General features: G+C 50.8%; 1 protein-coding gene across 1 annotated transcript; it reads right to left on the reverse strand.

The window, feature by feature from the left end:
• Positions 1-10,007: 10,007 nt before the first annotated feature.
• LOC109754138 (uncharacterized) lies at positions 10,008-15,170 on the reverse strand. Its single transcript, XM_020313066.4, has 5 exons — positions 15,081-15,170; positions 13,975-14,944; positions 11,466-11,582; positions 10,884-11,344; positions 10,008-10,724 (listed from the first exon to the last, which is right to left on the reverse strand). The coding sequence occupies exons 2-5, from the start codon at positions 14,854-14,856 to the stop codon at positions 10,181-10,183; spliced, it is 2,004 nt and encodes a 667-aa protein (XP_020168655.1). The 5' UTR covers positions 14,857-14,944; positions 15,081-15,170; the 3' UTR covers positions 10,008-10,180.
• Between the last annotated feature and the right edge of the window lie 252 nt (positions 15,171-15,422).

A 15,422-nucleotide genomic window follows, 5' to 3' on the forward strand; every position in this document is an offset into this window, starting at 1 on the left:
TGTTCCATTTGCAATTCTTGCTTTGTTAAATTTGAGGTTATGTTGCATTTGTAGTGCTTGCTTTGTTAAATCTGAGATTGATGACAATGGTATATAGAAAGCAAAAAAATTGTTGCCACATAATGATGTTATGGTACCCCCAGCAAGTAATATGCTTGAATCAATATGATTTTTCCTGATTATAATTATCTTATATTATCGTGATGTTGGCAGGTATATGCGAGTCGACCGTCCGGTGGCAGTCCCTGTGGAACGGGCACTGGACTACTCCCTTGGCCAGGCGTACCTGTGTCGTGCGGGTTCTGATCATGTACAGCGGCACACTTTCCAGCGTCGAGCTGAGCAAACGATGATGCAAGGCTGCTCCTCCTCCTACTGCATGTCTTCATTGACTTGATTCTTCAACATGGAGATATTTAAAGCCTTCACTTGTTCATTGTGTCATCTGCTGATTACTTCTATGTTTTTTGCAAAGCACGTAATGGTTTTGAGTAGTTGATCATGGCCTGATGGAACGTTCATGTCGTTAGCATGTATATATACACTATTATAGCAGCCAGATGCAATCCATTTTATTAAATGCGTTCTGGTTAGGATTTGGTCATGGCATGACTTTGTTGTTCTGTTTTCTATGAATCTAGTCACTACTTCTGGAGGCAAATTATCCTTACTCATATTGAGCTTTCCATCTACTTGAGGCAACTGCAGGATGGTAAAATTGTTGCTTTCTTTCTGCAGTCACGACCAAGAGACAGAGAAAGCATAGGTTGCTCGGGTGCATGCTAGAGGCTAGAGCTGTAGGAGGTTCAGTTACATGCTCTTAGTTTTTTCCTTCAATGTTACGTTGTGGTAGCCATGCTGTATGTTTCCAGGTTTTCTAACTATATGCAAAACTTTCTGTAGGCTCGGCGGGAGCATCCTGCTGCTTGGCGGTGGACGACAAGGACTTCCTCTCACACGATTTGTCTTCTAAGATTTACGGCGTCAAGGTAATCTCACTCTCTCCGACCCTAGTTGTCTTGTGGGTACGGTTGCTGTAGATGGTGGTCTGTGTGGATCTTGTTATACTGAGGGTGTTATGCTGGTGGTGGCTTGAAAGAAGGGCAGAAATGCTTAGCAATCTATTTCTGTAGTATTTAACTGTTTACATTATGAAATGTGTGGACAGTAGGTATGTTTCCCAGGTTATATGGTAATAATTGTACACCTTATCGTTGAGTTTGGTTTGTGTTTATAGAATGACAAGGTTGGTTAATTAAGCCCTGCCTGTATCTTTTAGAGTTTACTTCATTGGTAGCATATTCAGCTGTATTAATTAATATTGTACATGTTGGAGAATTTAGACAATGATAACAAACTGTAACCATGAATACTCAAATAGAAACTTGAACAACCATCTTGTTTAATTTGGTGATGTTCCTCCATGCTAAGAGCTAATCTGCTGCACTGTTCTTCAACTTACATCGACAATTTTAATTTCGCTGAAATCATGTTTTCTTTTCTATGTTTATCTCCGTGGACGACCACTACTACCTCCGTGTTTTTTTCATTCTAGCCTATATTGGTGTTTGGCGATCCTGTTCTAATTAATGTGTATAGTTCAAGCCCTTGTTTCTATCTAAATGTGTGCACAGAAGTTCTGTTACCTTCTGAAAAATTATTGGTGCATTTTTTTTGTTTCTCAAAAACAAAATAACTTGCTCATTTAAGATGTGGCATCCCTACTGTTAGCTTTCATATTGTGTCTCTGTTTTCTTGTATGAGAGTATCTCATTTTAACTAGCTGGAGAACAAAAAGCATGGTACTAGCTTAGTTTGTGTTATTATTCTAAATAACTATCCTTTTCTTGAATGGTCTGTTCATAATATATTTGCCCCAGTTTTTCTAATTCTTCTCTACTGATTCATGTAACAGGGCGACCGAGGAAGGCATGTTGCCGTTTTGTTTGTTCCCAGCCCGACTATGGTTGTCCAGCGAGCCCGACATGTTGTTATTTGCCCCAGCTTTTTTGGTTCTTCTCTACTGATTCATGTAACAGTGCGAATGAGGAACCATTTTGTTTGTTCCCAGCCCGACTATGGTTGTCGAGCGAGTCCGGCATGTTCATCTGTCTACGGTCGTCCAACTATTTTGGCATGTTGTTCATGACGCGAGCGGGTGCCTAGTTTGTGGTTGCTATGGAAGGAGCTTGTAGAGCTTCTAAAGTACTATATTACACTTGTAGTCGTTACTGTGATTGCCATTGTATTACATGATCGCCATTGTATTACATGATCTGGTTGCTCTTATTTGGAGTATCATGTGTGTTTTCTATCTCTGCCAATTTAAATAGTAGTTGAAATATAAAGAATGGGCCTGATAGATGGGACCCAGTTACCAGAACCTGACAAATGGGACCTGACAACAGGGACCAACCTGACTAGTTGACCCTTTAAAAAAACGAAAAATGAAACTCTTGAGATAAAAAGGCCATGGCCCAAAAATAAAATGGCTGTAATGTTGGGCTTGGCCCATGAAGTCGATCAAAAATTGACAGAAAAATAAATACTAAAAAGGCTGAATTAATGGGCTCGGCCCATGTAAAACACCTAACCGGACCGGGCTGAATCTTGTCAGTGACCTTTTCAATTGGTCGCAATTTTGCCACGTCGGATTGCCACGTCGGATCTGACGTGGCCTGGGCAGACAGACAGTGACCAAAACAAAAGGTCATGGGTTCAACGACCTTCTGTTTTGGTCGTAAACGTCTACGACCTTCTCACAGAGAAGGTCGTTAATTTCAGTTTACGACTGCCAGCTTTTGACCTTCTGTTTTTGGTCACAAAAAGGTCGCTAATGAAAAACAATGACTTTTCAGTGACCAATAGTCAAGGTCACAAGTTGACATATTTCTTGTAGTGTCGGGAGGCCATCTGGTTCCGCCGGTCCCTACCCGGAGTACTCCGACCAGGCGCCACCCGCCTCGCTGCTCCGCACCTCCAAGCCAGCTCGACACGGCGTTCCCTCCCAGGCACCGCCGCGGTTCGCCAAGATCGACTTCGCCACTTATGACGGCACGGAGGACCCCCTCAACTGGCTCAACCAGTGCGACCAGTTCTTTCGTGGGGAGCGCACACTCGCTTCAGAGCGGACCTGGCTTGCCTCTTATCACCTCCGCGGCGCAGCCCAGACCTGGTACTATGCCCTCGAGCAGGACGAGGGCAGCATGCCCCCTTGGGAGCGCTTCCGTGAGCTCTGCCTCCTTTGCTTTGGGCCTCCGGTTCACGGGAGCCGCCTGGCGGAGCTCGGCCGCCTTCCCTTCACCTCCACGGTGCAGGACTACGCCGACCGTTTTCAAGCCCTGGCATGCCATGCGTCGGGTGTGACGGTGCAGCAGCGGGCCGACCTCTTTGTCGGTGGACTTCCGGATCACATCCGCGTGGACGTGGAGCTTCGGGGACCCCAGGATCTCCAGTCGTCCATGTACTACGCCCGCGCGTTCGAGCGCCGCGCGGTGGCCATCCAGCAGGAATCACCGTCCCGGACCGCTGGGTCGCTACCCGGGCCGGATTCCGCGCAGGGTCGGCCTGCGCAGGCTTCTGCGGCGCCCCTCACCGCGACCGCGGCGTGCCCGTTCCGCCGGCTCACCTCAGTCGAGCTACTCGAGCGTCGCCGCCAAGGGTTGTGCTTCAACTGCGACGAGCCCTACACGCCCGGCCATGCCTGCCCGCGACTCTTCTACCTGGAGGTTGCAGACTACATTCTGGAGGACGCCGTCGCCGCCGACCTGGCCGCCCCAACTGTCGAGAAGGTGTTTGACGCTGGTTGATCGCCTCGAGGAGTTCCGCAAGCGCTTCCCCACCTTACAGCTCGAGGACGAGCTGTTTGTGCAGGCGGGGAGAAGTGTTATGGCCGGTTTAGCTAGGCCCACCGGGTAATCTTAGCCCACAAGTTATCTTAGGTTAATTCTTATGCAAGTTATCTTAGGTTAATTCTTATGCCAGTTATCTAGGTTATAAATATAGGTTGTAAGACTCTTTTTGGAATCAAGCAATAAGAATATTATTATCCCTATTGCCCGGCTCCCAGAGGAGCCGGAACCCTAGCCGCCTCCACCCCTAACCGCCGCCGCCCTCCTCCTTCCTCGCGACGGCGCCGACGCGCCGGAGCTCGCGTCCTCGCCCTCAACCTCCGCTGTTCTGCCCTTATAACCTAAGGAGTAGAGCCGATAGGAACCCTAGTCCTACAAGCAGCACATTTACCTACTCATCATGTGAAACTCTGCAGGAAGCTTCACAAATGCACTCACCTTTCTGAACAACATAGTAGACACCACGGCCCTTTATTATGGACTGTTATTTTCAAACTCCCATCAAGTGTTGTGTAGACTGCTAGTGAGATTTAATCACACTGCGTATCCATGATGGATTATTCGCCAGTTTATCCTCATCCTAGATCCATCACTACCACTAATCGACACATCAGCAAGCTGCAGTCTTGGTAGGGAGGGGAAAGGAAGGAGGAGGAGGTGTACCTTGGGCGTACAGGTCCTGCAGCCCGACGGGAGGGAGATGCTGCAGATGTCGCCGGCGTCGAGGTCCACCGCGGCAGCAAGCACCCCCATATGCCTTGCCCCAGCACCGAGAGCAGGGGTTGGATCCCGATGCTGACGGCTAAGCTAGGGTTCGTCGCCGGCCTCCATCCGGATGCTGCGGGTGCGGATCCGGCGCCGTCGTCGCCGTAACAGATCCGTGGCCATCTCTGCCGCCCCATCATCCGGATCCTCGTGATCCACGACGGCCGCGTCTGCCCGGATGGCAGATGCGGCTGCGTATCCTCAGGAGAGGAGGAGCGGATCCGAGGTGGCGGCAGCGGATCGCACGAGAGGACGGCGGCTCTGTGTCGTCGAGGGGATCGATAGGTTTTTGCGGGTTGGTTTTTTGGCTGCGTAGGTGGGAGAGGGGGTGGTGGGAGGGGGACGAAAAAAACTAGCAAAAAAACCGGACGAAAATGGTGGGACGAAAATAAACCCGGAACGGAGACTACCAACTGAGACATTAGGAGTAGAGATAGTGGTCCACTAAGGATAGATACCGTCACCCAGGTAGTATCATTTGTCATAGTTGTGGCCGTTGATAGTAAAGTTCACCGGTGGGTTGTTGCCTTCGGCAAGCCTAGCAAACACCGGCGAGCGCTGAAGCACGTTGATATCATTGTGTGATCCAGCCATGCCAAAGAAAGAGTGCCAGATCCAGAGATCTTGAGACGCCACGGCCTCTAGGATGATAGTGCAAGCCCTAGCATGTCCCTTATACTGCCCTTGCCAAGCAGAAGGACAGTTCTTCCACTCCCAGTGCATGCAGACTATGTTGCCAAGCATCCCTGGGAAGCCCTTCTGGCATTCATCGCCAACAAACGGGTTGTATCTTCAGCCGTCGGCTCTCTCAAGTACTCAGGGCCAAACACAACAGTAACAGCCTTGCAGAACTTATACAGGGACTCTAGGCATGTAGACTCGCTCATACGGACGTACTTGTCAATGAGATCACCGGGCACTCCGTATGCAAGCATTCAGATGGCGGTAGTGCATTTCTGATAAGAGGAGAAACTAATCTTGCCGACGGCATCCTCTTTGCACTCGAAATAGTCATCATAGCCAGCCACTCCCTCTCTAATACGGTTGAAAACATGCCTACTCATACGGAAACGGCGGCGGAATTTGTGATGTTTGAACAACGGGTTTGTTGTATCAAAGTAGTCCTTCCAAAGAAGGAAATGCCCGCTCTCTCGATTGCGATTCAACGCCGGAAGGTGGCCCGGAATGGAGCCACGAAACAACGGCTGCTGGCTATTGAGGTGGTGATGGACCAACACGGCAGCCAATATCTCCTCCTCGTCGTCGGAGTCGCAAAGGAAATTGTGGAAAAAGAACTCATCGGCGGAGTCCATTTTCGTACCTTGGCAAACTGTCGAACAGCTTGCGGGCGTCGAAGAAGGAGATGGCCGGCGAGGGGAGTCGCGGCGCGCACGGACCAGCTAGCTGCCCTGCCGACTTCCGACGAGTGGGCCGGCGTCCGACGAGCGTGCCGATGAGGATCTGGCCGGCGCGGCGAGGAGGCCTCTTGGTCGCGGGCGGCTGTGTGGTTGGGGGAGCGGCTGCGGGAAACAGTTTGCTCCCCGGCGGCAAGACGGCGGTGGCGGGGCGACGGGGGGAGTGAGCGGCGTTGCTAGGCGGATGTGGAGGTGGCGGCAGCTGGCAGAGTCGCTGGCAAAAAAGGGTGGCGGCGTCGGCGACAAAGGAGGCGGGCGAGGGTTGCTGGGGGTGGGTGGAGGCCAATGAGCCACCGACCAGCGGGCCCGGGGAGAGGAGAGGGTGAGCGTGCGCGCGTCAGTCGCGTGTCCGCGCCGACGCAAATCCGGCTCAAAAATGGGACGCGAATGGGTCGCCCGCGGACGAAAAGCGGACGTCCGTCCGTTTGGGTCGGCGCGTTGAGCCGATTTTTCTGTCCGCGCCGACCCAAACGGACAGCGGTAGACGAAATGGGTCACCCCATTGGAGTTGCTCTGATAATCTCCTTTACAAAGAGAAACCAGCATGAGCTCCTTTTTAATATAAGAAAAATGACCAGTTAATAAGGCACACAATCAAGCTATTTTCATAAGCCGGCCCCAAAGGCTCTGGCTCATGTTGTGAGGTGACGGTCTCTGGTTTCCTGGGTAGCCGAGTCGGGCTGTAGGGTGTAGGGTGTACGACGATTTTGCCACCCTGACTACTAGATTCGACACACGACACTCTACAGCCCGACTCGGAGCCGCCGCTCCGGCTTTCACATTGTGTTCCCCGGACCCCACTCCTATCTAGCCGACACCAAATTATAAGAGCATTTCCAGCCGTTGGCCCCCCAGGCGGCTCGTAAAATCGCTGCCTGGGGGCGAACCGGCGCTAAAATCAGCCTGGGGCTTTTGGGTTCTCAGCCGCCGGCCCTAGGGTCGCTCCCAGAAGGCGTCTTTAATATTTTTTGAAAAGGAATTTGGCTAAAATTCGGTAAACGGGACAAAGTTTCAACTAAAATTCGGCGAACATGACATTACTTAGGCAACTTAAATAGTTTTTTGTATAGGAAACTGAAATACTTAAAAAAACAAAGGTCGCAACTACAGGTCGAAGAACGCGGTGAGCGCGGCGAAGTCGCCGCCGTCGCCGTTGTCATCGTCGTCCTTCTCCTCCTTCATGCGGCCACCCCTGCTGGACCCCTGCCCAGGGTCGCCCTGGCGGACTGATGTGGCGCGTCGTCGTCGAGGACGACGACACCTCCCTCGTCGCAACCATCACGCCGAGCGGCGAACTGCTCATAGGTGCGGCACTGGCGCTCCAGCTCCGTCCGCGCCCAGTCTTCGCGCGCCCACTCAATGCCGCCGCGTCGGAGAGCCCCGGCTCCGTCTTCACGGCGGCGAGCCCTGGCTCTGTCTTCACGGAGGCGAACCCGGGCTCCGTCTTCATGGCGGCCGGCTCCATCTTCTGCTTGACGAAGCGGGGGGGAACCGAGGAGGAGGCGCGCCCGCCCTCGTTGATGACGATGCCGGCGCTGCGGGTGCGCCGGCCGAGCGACGTCTCCGCGGGCTCGGTCTTGACGCTGAACAGCACCGGCGACCCGGAGGAGTGTGAGGAGGAGCGGGAGGAGGAGGAAGAAGAGGACGCCGTCCTCCTCGACATTCATTGGCCGCCGCTCCGGGCCGGGGGGTACGTCAACGGCGGGTCGTTGCCGCCCTCGAGGTACCGGAGAACGGCGTGGAGCGTGCGGCCGGGGGCGCCCACCACAGGCGGCGCCCCTCGCTGTTCTTGGTGCCCCGCACCACCGGCGCCCCGTTGGTGGAGGCGAGCCGCTGCGCCTGCCGGTGCTAGAAGTACGCCGCCCATGCCTCGTGGTTGCCGGTGGCGTACTGCGGGAGGGCCCGCTGCTCCTCCGTCAGCGACGCCCGCACATGGTCGACCTCGTCGGCGAAGTAGTCGGGGTGCACGTCGATGTCGGGCAGCGGGGGGATGGCGACGCCACCGGCGCTGAGCTTCCACGGCCCCAGCGCACGCATGTCGGGAGGCGCCGGGATGTTCGCCTCGAACAGCAAGTGGGCTTCCCACTCGTGCAACGTGCGGCGGCCGAAGCCATTGGCCGCCGCGCCGTCGCCGGGGAAACGCTCGCCCATCGTCGTGGCTGGGCACGGGGAGAGGAGGGGAGGAACGGCGGCGGCGGCTGCGCACGGGGAGAGAGAGGCAGAGCTCGGCGGCTGTGGGCGGTGTGTGGTCACAGGCGAGGGGGAGGCATTGCTTTATAGAGGCCGAGGGGTGAGCGCCGTGTGTACGAGTAGCGGGAGAGGGGGCGTTGCCGCGCCGCCCGTGAGGAATCAATGGAAGGCTGACCGGCGGCAGCCTTCGCATTGATTCCCCGCAGGAAACCGAGGCGATGAGGACGACGAGGCTCGGGGGGTCGCTGACTCGGCAGGCCCGCCGTTCTTTCGCGCCAAAAACACTTGCCCCGGCGCCCCCGGGCGCCCCCCAACGCGCCGGGTTCGGCCTGGGTCCGCCGGCGCCAATTTCGACCCAGACCGACGAAAAACAGGCTCCCGTGGCCGCGACTGCCGGCGTTGAGAAATCAGTCTGGGGGTGGGGGGCCTATTGGAGGCGCGGCTGAAGATACTCTAAGACAAATACAGTGCACTATCGTCGGGCAGAAGATCAGCCCTCCAAGGCAACGCCCCAAAGGGGGAAGCAGCGAGCAGGTCGCCAAACCTTAGATCAATTTGTCACGCCCGGACATCCATCGAGCCACAATAGCCAATCAGCCATGTGTTGCACACACGTCGCCGCCGCCAACAATAACCACCATAGCACAAACATCAAGGCCTCTCTTCAAATCATATGAATAGTAATAAAAAAGAGATGTCATTCACATCAGAGGAATTTTTACATTGAGTCTAGTCTCGTGTTTATTTTCTTTTAAAATGTGAAGGATAGGAACCAATTCTATTTAGAAATAGGAATCCATTTCTATGAATCATAGGGTTCTAAAGAAAAATTCTTATAAGAATCCTATCTTATAAAATTCTTTCAAAACAAAGGAGGCCCAAGCGTGGGAGAGGACAGGAGAACCACCACAGCCAGCATCTTCGACAAGGGGAACGTCGCCAACGGGAAACGCCGTTGCAGCCTCCGAGCACAGCCGGAGATGGGTTTCTTCAATCCCACGCTGCAATGCAATCCAGCCACCCTGCATATGCAAGCTCACTCCCACCACCGGCCACAGACACCATACCACCACGAGGCTCATCGACGACCTCACCCATCGCGCCGCCACTCTGCCTCCCGTGAGGCCCAGAGCATCCAGCGTCATCCCCCGCCGCAGACCAGATCTACAAGCCACGCCCATCAATGCGACGTCGTCGGGTCACTGTCCTCCAACCGACGCTCCACGCCCCCGCCGTGGAGCTGCGGATGTCACAGCCGGAACAGCCGCATCCCAACCATCTTGCCACAATGCCAGCCAAAAGCTGCCAGCCACACCCGCACCTCCCCCAACTCCCAGCAACCGCAGCCAGCTTTGCAACAGAACGCCTCCGAGCATCCCCCACGGCAGAGCTAGATTCGAGGCCACCACCTCAGCCAGGAAGAGGAAGCATGCTCAGATGTTGCAAGCAAAAGCATGCCCGGGGCGAAAACCCCTACTCCCTCCGTTTGGTTTGTAAGGAGAGCACACACATGTTTCGATCTTCAATTTGACTAGCAAATTGTGTGACACATTTCAACAAAGAAAATGTGTGTACGCCACGAAAAGTATATTTTTAGAACTTCATTCAGCGAAGAATCCGACGATATACTTTTAGTGGCATATAACACACGTTTTGCTAGCCAATTTGACGACCTAGAAACACCAATGTTCGCCTTACAAACCCAGATAGAGGTCACCAAGTCACCAACCACCGGCACAGGAAAAGTATAAAACATAATAACATCAACACAGCAACATGGACAGCATGGTCTGAACCTGAATGCCATTCATCCGGTAAGCAGTTTAACAGGCATACAAGATGAGAGAAAAAACATCCCGACTTCTCACAGTTAAGCTATAGTTTTAACCAAAAAGTAAACATCCGACAACGCGACTGGCAGTACAACCGACGGCACAGCATGTTAAATGCTGAGAAAATTCATCGATATGCTGGCGCTCCAGCGAAGGAATAGAGTGAGGAAACCGGGGCACCTGGTGCGTTGGCCCTTGCTGTAGGGACAGGTCTCTGACTGGCTTCAGCATAAGCAGGGTTGGAGGTCTGATAAGAATGTGGGAGATCCACTGCACGAGCATTTAGCTGGTCAGAACGGTAGAGCCCCCCATAAGAACCACGAGCATCTATCCCTCCTTGACGGTAGGGATCCTCCATACGAACATCGCGAGCAGCAACCTCTCCTGGACGGTAGAGATCCTCCATACGAGCACCACGAGAAGGAACCTCTGCAGAGCGGTAGAGATCCTGGTAGAGATCCGCCACACGATCACCACGAGAAGCAATCTCTACTGGGCGGTAGAGTTCCTCCACACGAGCACCACGGGCAGCAAGCTCTCCTGGGCGGTAAGGATCCTCCAGGCGAGCATCACGAACAGTGGTCCGGTAGAGGTCCGACATATGGTCAGCACGAGCAGACAACTCCCCAAGCTGTGCTGCGTAATCCCTTGGAGGTGTTCTGGCAGCAATGCTGAAATTCAAAGAATTTTATTAGTCAAGAACACGATAATAACTTCAGTAAAGACCAGAACACGATATATAACTTCAGTAAAGCCATGGTAGTATTGTAATAACCACAATGTGTTCAACTGTCAGTTTGAACTAGCAAAACATACGAATTTGAACTTACCGCTCATGCACTGGATCCACTCGAGAACGGTAGTAAGAATCATCAGATGAAGGAGCCAAATGGTGGTAATACGCTGGTGGGACATGCCGAGGCTCTGGTACAGAAGGCGCATAGTGAGGCCCTGTGGCAAGAGGAACATGGCGAGCCTCTGGGGCAAGAGGAATGTGTTGAGACTCAGGTGCAGGAGGTGCTTGTTGATAATATCTGTGATCATCCTGGACATTAACCAAAAATTGACCAGGTCGGGGCTCGGTAGGAAATGGAGCAAAGTGTGTTGCCCTGTATGAGTCCTCAGGAGGAACATGTACCACCTGCGGGCGCCTGTCTTCAACATGCAATGGATGTGGCCTATCTTCATGTTGATGCCTTCTTTCTTCATCGCGGTACCTTCCATCTAGATGACCCCTTGGAGCTGATTGATGTACAGTGATAGGCTTGAATAGAGCCATCAGCCTACGAACCTGCATAAATCACATAATATGATAAACAACAAGGTAAAAACGTCATTTATGTTGGAAACTCCCACAATAGTTCTGTTGAGTAACTAACTAATTCAACAAAAATTATCCCAAGGACACTCACTTGTGTAGAAGTGATCTCAGGGTCAAATTTGCGGCTTGCACTGTAGTTCTCTTTGATGGCATGCTTGAAAGTACTCTCAGGAAGAGGAAGGCAATCTTTATCAGTCGTAAATTTCACCTACATCAAAAACATCAAAGCAGTTTTGAGAACAATAAGAATACCCTTCTTCAGTACTAACTTCTCTGGCATAAAGGTCCAGTTTTAATCAAAAGGTTGTGCGGAATCCTTCACCCATAAAATAGTGCTTGGCCACTGTAAGCACATAAAATTGTGTGTCTGCTGTCCTCTATACCACTTACAGCTATATGCTACAGGGCTAACACATTGAGCTTGAACCCAGCTGTTGGTAAGACAACCAGTCCAAACTCCAATGTACAGGACGTCAAAACTTCAGCCTATGATCTCCAGCCTTACTCAAGGCAACTCCAACCACCCAACAGAAGTGCAATCAAACAGATTGACCCTTGAGAGTAAATACAACTACAAGCAAAACTAGGTGTGCATACAAAATACAACTATGGTAGATAGCATCAATCATTTTAACTATGAAATTTCCAGAGACCACTAACATATCGCATGCCTCTTCATTTTCGCATTCATCAAGTGTCATCATGATAACATTGGCATAATAATTGGAATTGCAATGCACAATATAGATCACTTTTTTTCAGAGGAGTAAGAAGCATCACTTCTTATATGGTTGTTGCCATGTTGCCACCATCCTCCAAAGGACTACCAAGTAGTATAAATAAAACAAAATTCGCTAACTACCAAGAGAAGCATGCTTGCCCAATGAAAATCTTAAACAAAACAAGGTAAATGAAGGATTCATGCACAAGAGATGCTAGGTAGTTATGCTTTTGCCAAAAAAAAAAAGAGAGGCAAATATCACTTGCTAGCCTTCATCCTTCCAAGGGCCAACTTAGAGGATAGCATATAACAAGTTGGGCTTCATAGATAAACTTGTATAGGGCGGCATAAGCTTGTTAGATACAATTTGTGAAGAAAGAGGCGATGTGTCAAGTAAAAAACCCTTTTACAACTGCTAACATTGTAAACTTTTTAGACGGACAATTGAATAAGCATTTTGAGTTTGGAGTGGTTAGATTGGGTCAATGTCAGGGTATACCCCTCATAAATGGTTTCTTCATACGAGGGGTTATTTAGATTTACATCAGTTGCATCTTTAAGTGTCTCTACATCTAACCCATCGATATTTCAAGTTCTACCACCCAAAAAAATGATACACGTGATCACGTCTAACTAGACCTTGTGCTGGGCTGACACATAAATTTACACTACTTGTACACTCAACTACTCCCAGATAGAGCCTTAATAATATCAACTAAATCTCATCAAGAACCATTTAACATGAGAAAACCAGTGGATAGGTTTAACCACATATCTCATATTTGGTACATAATTTGATAACTGCAAAAGTTGCTTTACCATGAAGAAACCATGCTTTAGCAACTTCATTGACAGGTTTTTTTCCTTCAAATTTAACGTTTCTTGTGTGTTGCAATAATTATGAAGTCTACTGCAGAAGAATAATCAAGCACCAAAAGGGAAGGAAACTCATTGGTGGTTAATATTGGAGACATGGAAGACTATTTAGTTCTCGGCAAGAACGCGAATACATAGAATAACTGGTACAGGCATTAAGTTGGCCATTTTTATATGCTATGTAGGAATGCATCTCAATTATAGTTGGAGAACAGAACGATGATTCGATGATGGCCAGCTAAATTCATGATCCGCCTAGCTACATCTTCCATAATAACATGGGTAGAAGATACAAAACTAAGGAACCCTATGCACATATATGGACACGTGCACATACTGTCCAACAGGATCACTAGTCTATTCTACTAATACATTTTAGGGCTTACAAACAATGGCATATAGTTCTCATCAAGAATGAGAAAACATAGATTAACTGGTCGAGGCATTTAAGTCAGCCATTTTTATATCTATAGGATGCATCGATATTATAATTAGAAGACGAAACTATTATTTGATGATGACCAGCTAAAATCATGATCCACCTAGCTACATCTTCCATAATAACTTGGGCAGAAGATATGAAACTAAGGAACCCTCTGCACATATATGGACACATGCACATACTATCCAACAAACAGAAGAAGTGTCACCAGTCTATTCTACTAACACATTGTTAGGGATGGCAAACAAGGGCATACATCCTCATTACTTATGTTTGTGAACGCTTACGAACAAATGCACAATTGAAGTTACAATGCAAGATTATCGCTAATTACTGTAATCCATGGCCCTGTTTGGACCTAAAATGGAGCTTATCTTTCTAGAAATAGTGTGACCCAGCAAGAGTACTCATGTGTCATGTCTAATATATACATTTGTGTTGCAAAACTATCGGAGCACCTGAGCCACACACATCCTTAGGAACAATGCATACACCCATAAAATGCAAGACAGCTCACTCCACTACCATATATGGATCTAGATAATGGAAAATCAAGATTACCTGAGCAGGAAACTTCCCGTTAAATACATTTCTGACAAGGTTTATCCCGCCCTTTGATGTCGCCTTGTACACTCCATATAGCAGCCTCAAGTCAAAATCATACAGGAATACCTTTGTCCCTGGTCGGACCTTCTCCACCATCTCCTTCTTCCCCATGGGCATGCCAAACACACGGTTCTGGAAGCACTCCGGCTTAGTCTGTGCATTGCACATGAAGATAAGCCCTCCTCCCCTGCTATCACCACCCCCTTCTTTCTTGGCCCCCTCCTCCTTCCCCGTCCCCTTCTTATTCCCCTGCTCCCCCTCCTCCTTCCTCATCCCCTTCTTATTCCCCTGCGCCTCCTCCTGCTTCCCCTTTCCCTTCCAAGCCATAAGCCTCTCCTTATGCCCCTTCTTCTGCTTCTTGCTACCACCACTACTACCGCTAGCACCCGCCCCATTGCTGGTGGCAGCTGCAGCATCAGCCGGCTTTGGCTTTAGCTTTGGCTTTGGCTTTGGAGTCGACGCTGATGCTTCTTCAGCGGTGTCTGGCTTTGGTGCCAGTACCTGGGCAGCAGATGATCCTTCAGCTACGGTGGCTGGCTTCAAAGATGCCGCAGGCGACGCACCAGAAGGCGTGGACGGTTTCTGCACAGGCGCAGGGGCAGGTTCGTCCCTGCCGGCAGCACCCGCGGAAGTCGACCCATCGGCCGCTGCCACAGCAGTGGCCGCAACCTTTGCGCCGGCGCCAATGGCTTTCCGTTTCTTAAACTTCGACGCCTTCGCCGAACCAGAGCCGGAGGCGCTCGCCGGGGACGGCCTGGCAGCACCGCCGGCGCCGGTGCCGGAGCCGGAGGCCGCCTTGGCCTTGGCCTTGGGGGTGCTATTGGGGGTCTTCACCATGGCCGCTCCACGGGGCGGGTCCGGGGGGCAAGCAACAACAAAATCACCACAAAAATGGCGCCGCGCCCATCAAAATCGACGAGACAATCTGGAAGGGCAGAACAACGAACGGGGGATTCAATCGCGGCACGTCCTAGGGGGAATCAGGAACGAATTCGTGTGGGGGAAATTCGGAGGAAACCCTAGGTTTGCTAGCCGAACGAGACGGGCCGCGGGCGGCGTACCTGGGATTCGCGAAGACGGCGAGGGGCGAGTGTGGAACTGAAACTGAAAGGGCGAGCGAGCCAGCGGATGGGACGGGGCGAGGAATAAATAGAAGGGGGATGCTTATCACGCTGCTGATGTCGTATATTTCGTATATCGCGCTTGGACGGCCCGGATTGAGCGAGGGCCGATGAATAAATTGGGGGTGTTTAATTCGCTAAGATGTGTATCTTTGTAATCTATTTATTGTAGTTTTCTTACAAATAATTTATTTATTGTAGTTATTTATAGCCATCTATAGGATTTTCTTTCCCGCAAACTTTTTACAAAACTTTTTGAAGAATACTCCCCGGCTTGGACTT

This window comes from Aegilops tauschii, chromosome 7 (assembly GCF_002575655.3).
Source record: "Aegilops tauschii subsp. strangulata cultivar AL8/78 chromosome 7, Aet v6.0, whole genome shotgun sequence".
Classification (NCBI taxonomy): domain Eukaryota; kingdom Viridiplantae; phylum Streptophyta; class Magnoliopsida; order Poales; family Poaceae; genus Aegilops; species Aegilops tauschii.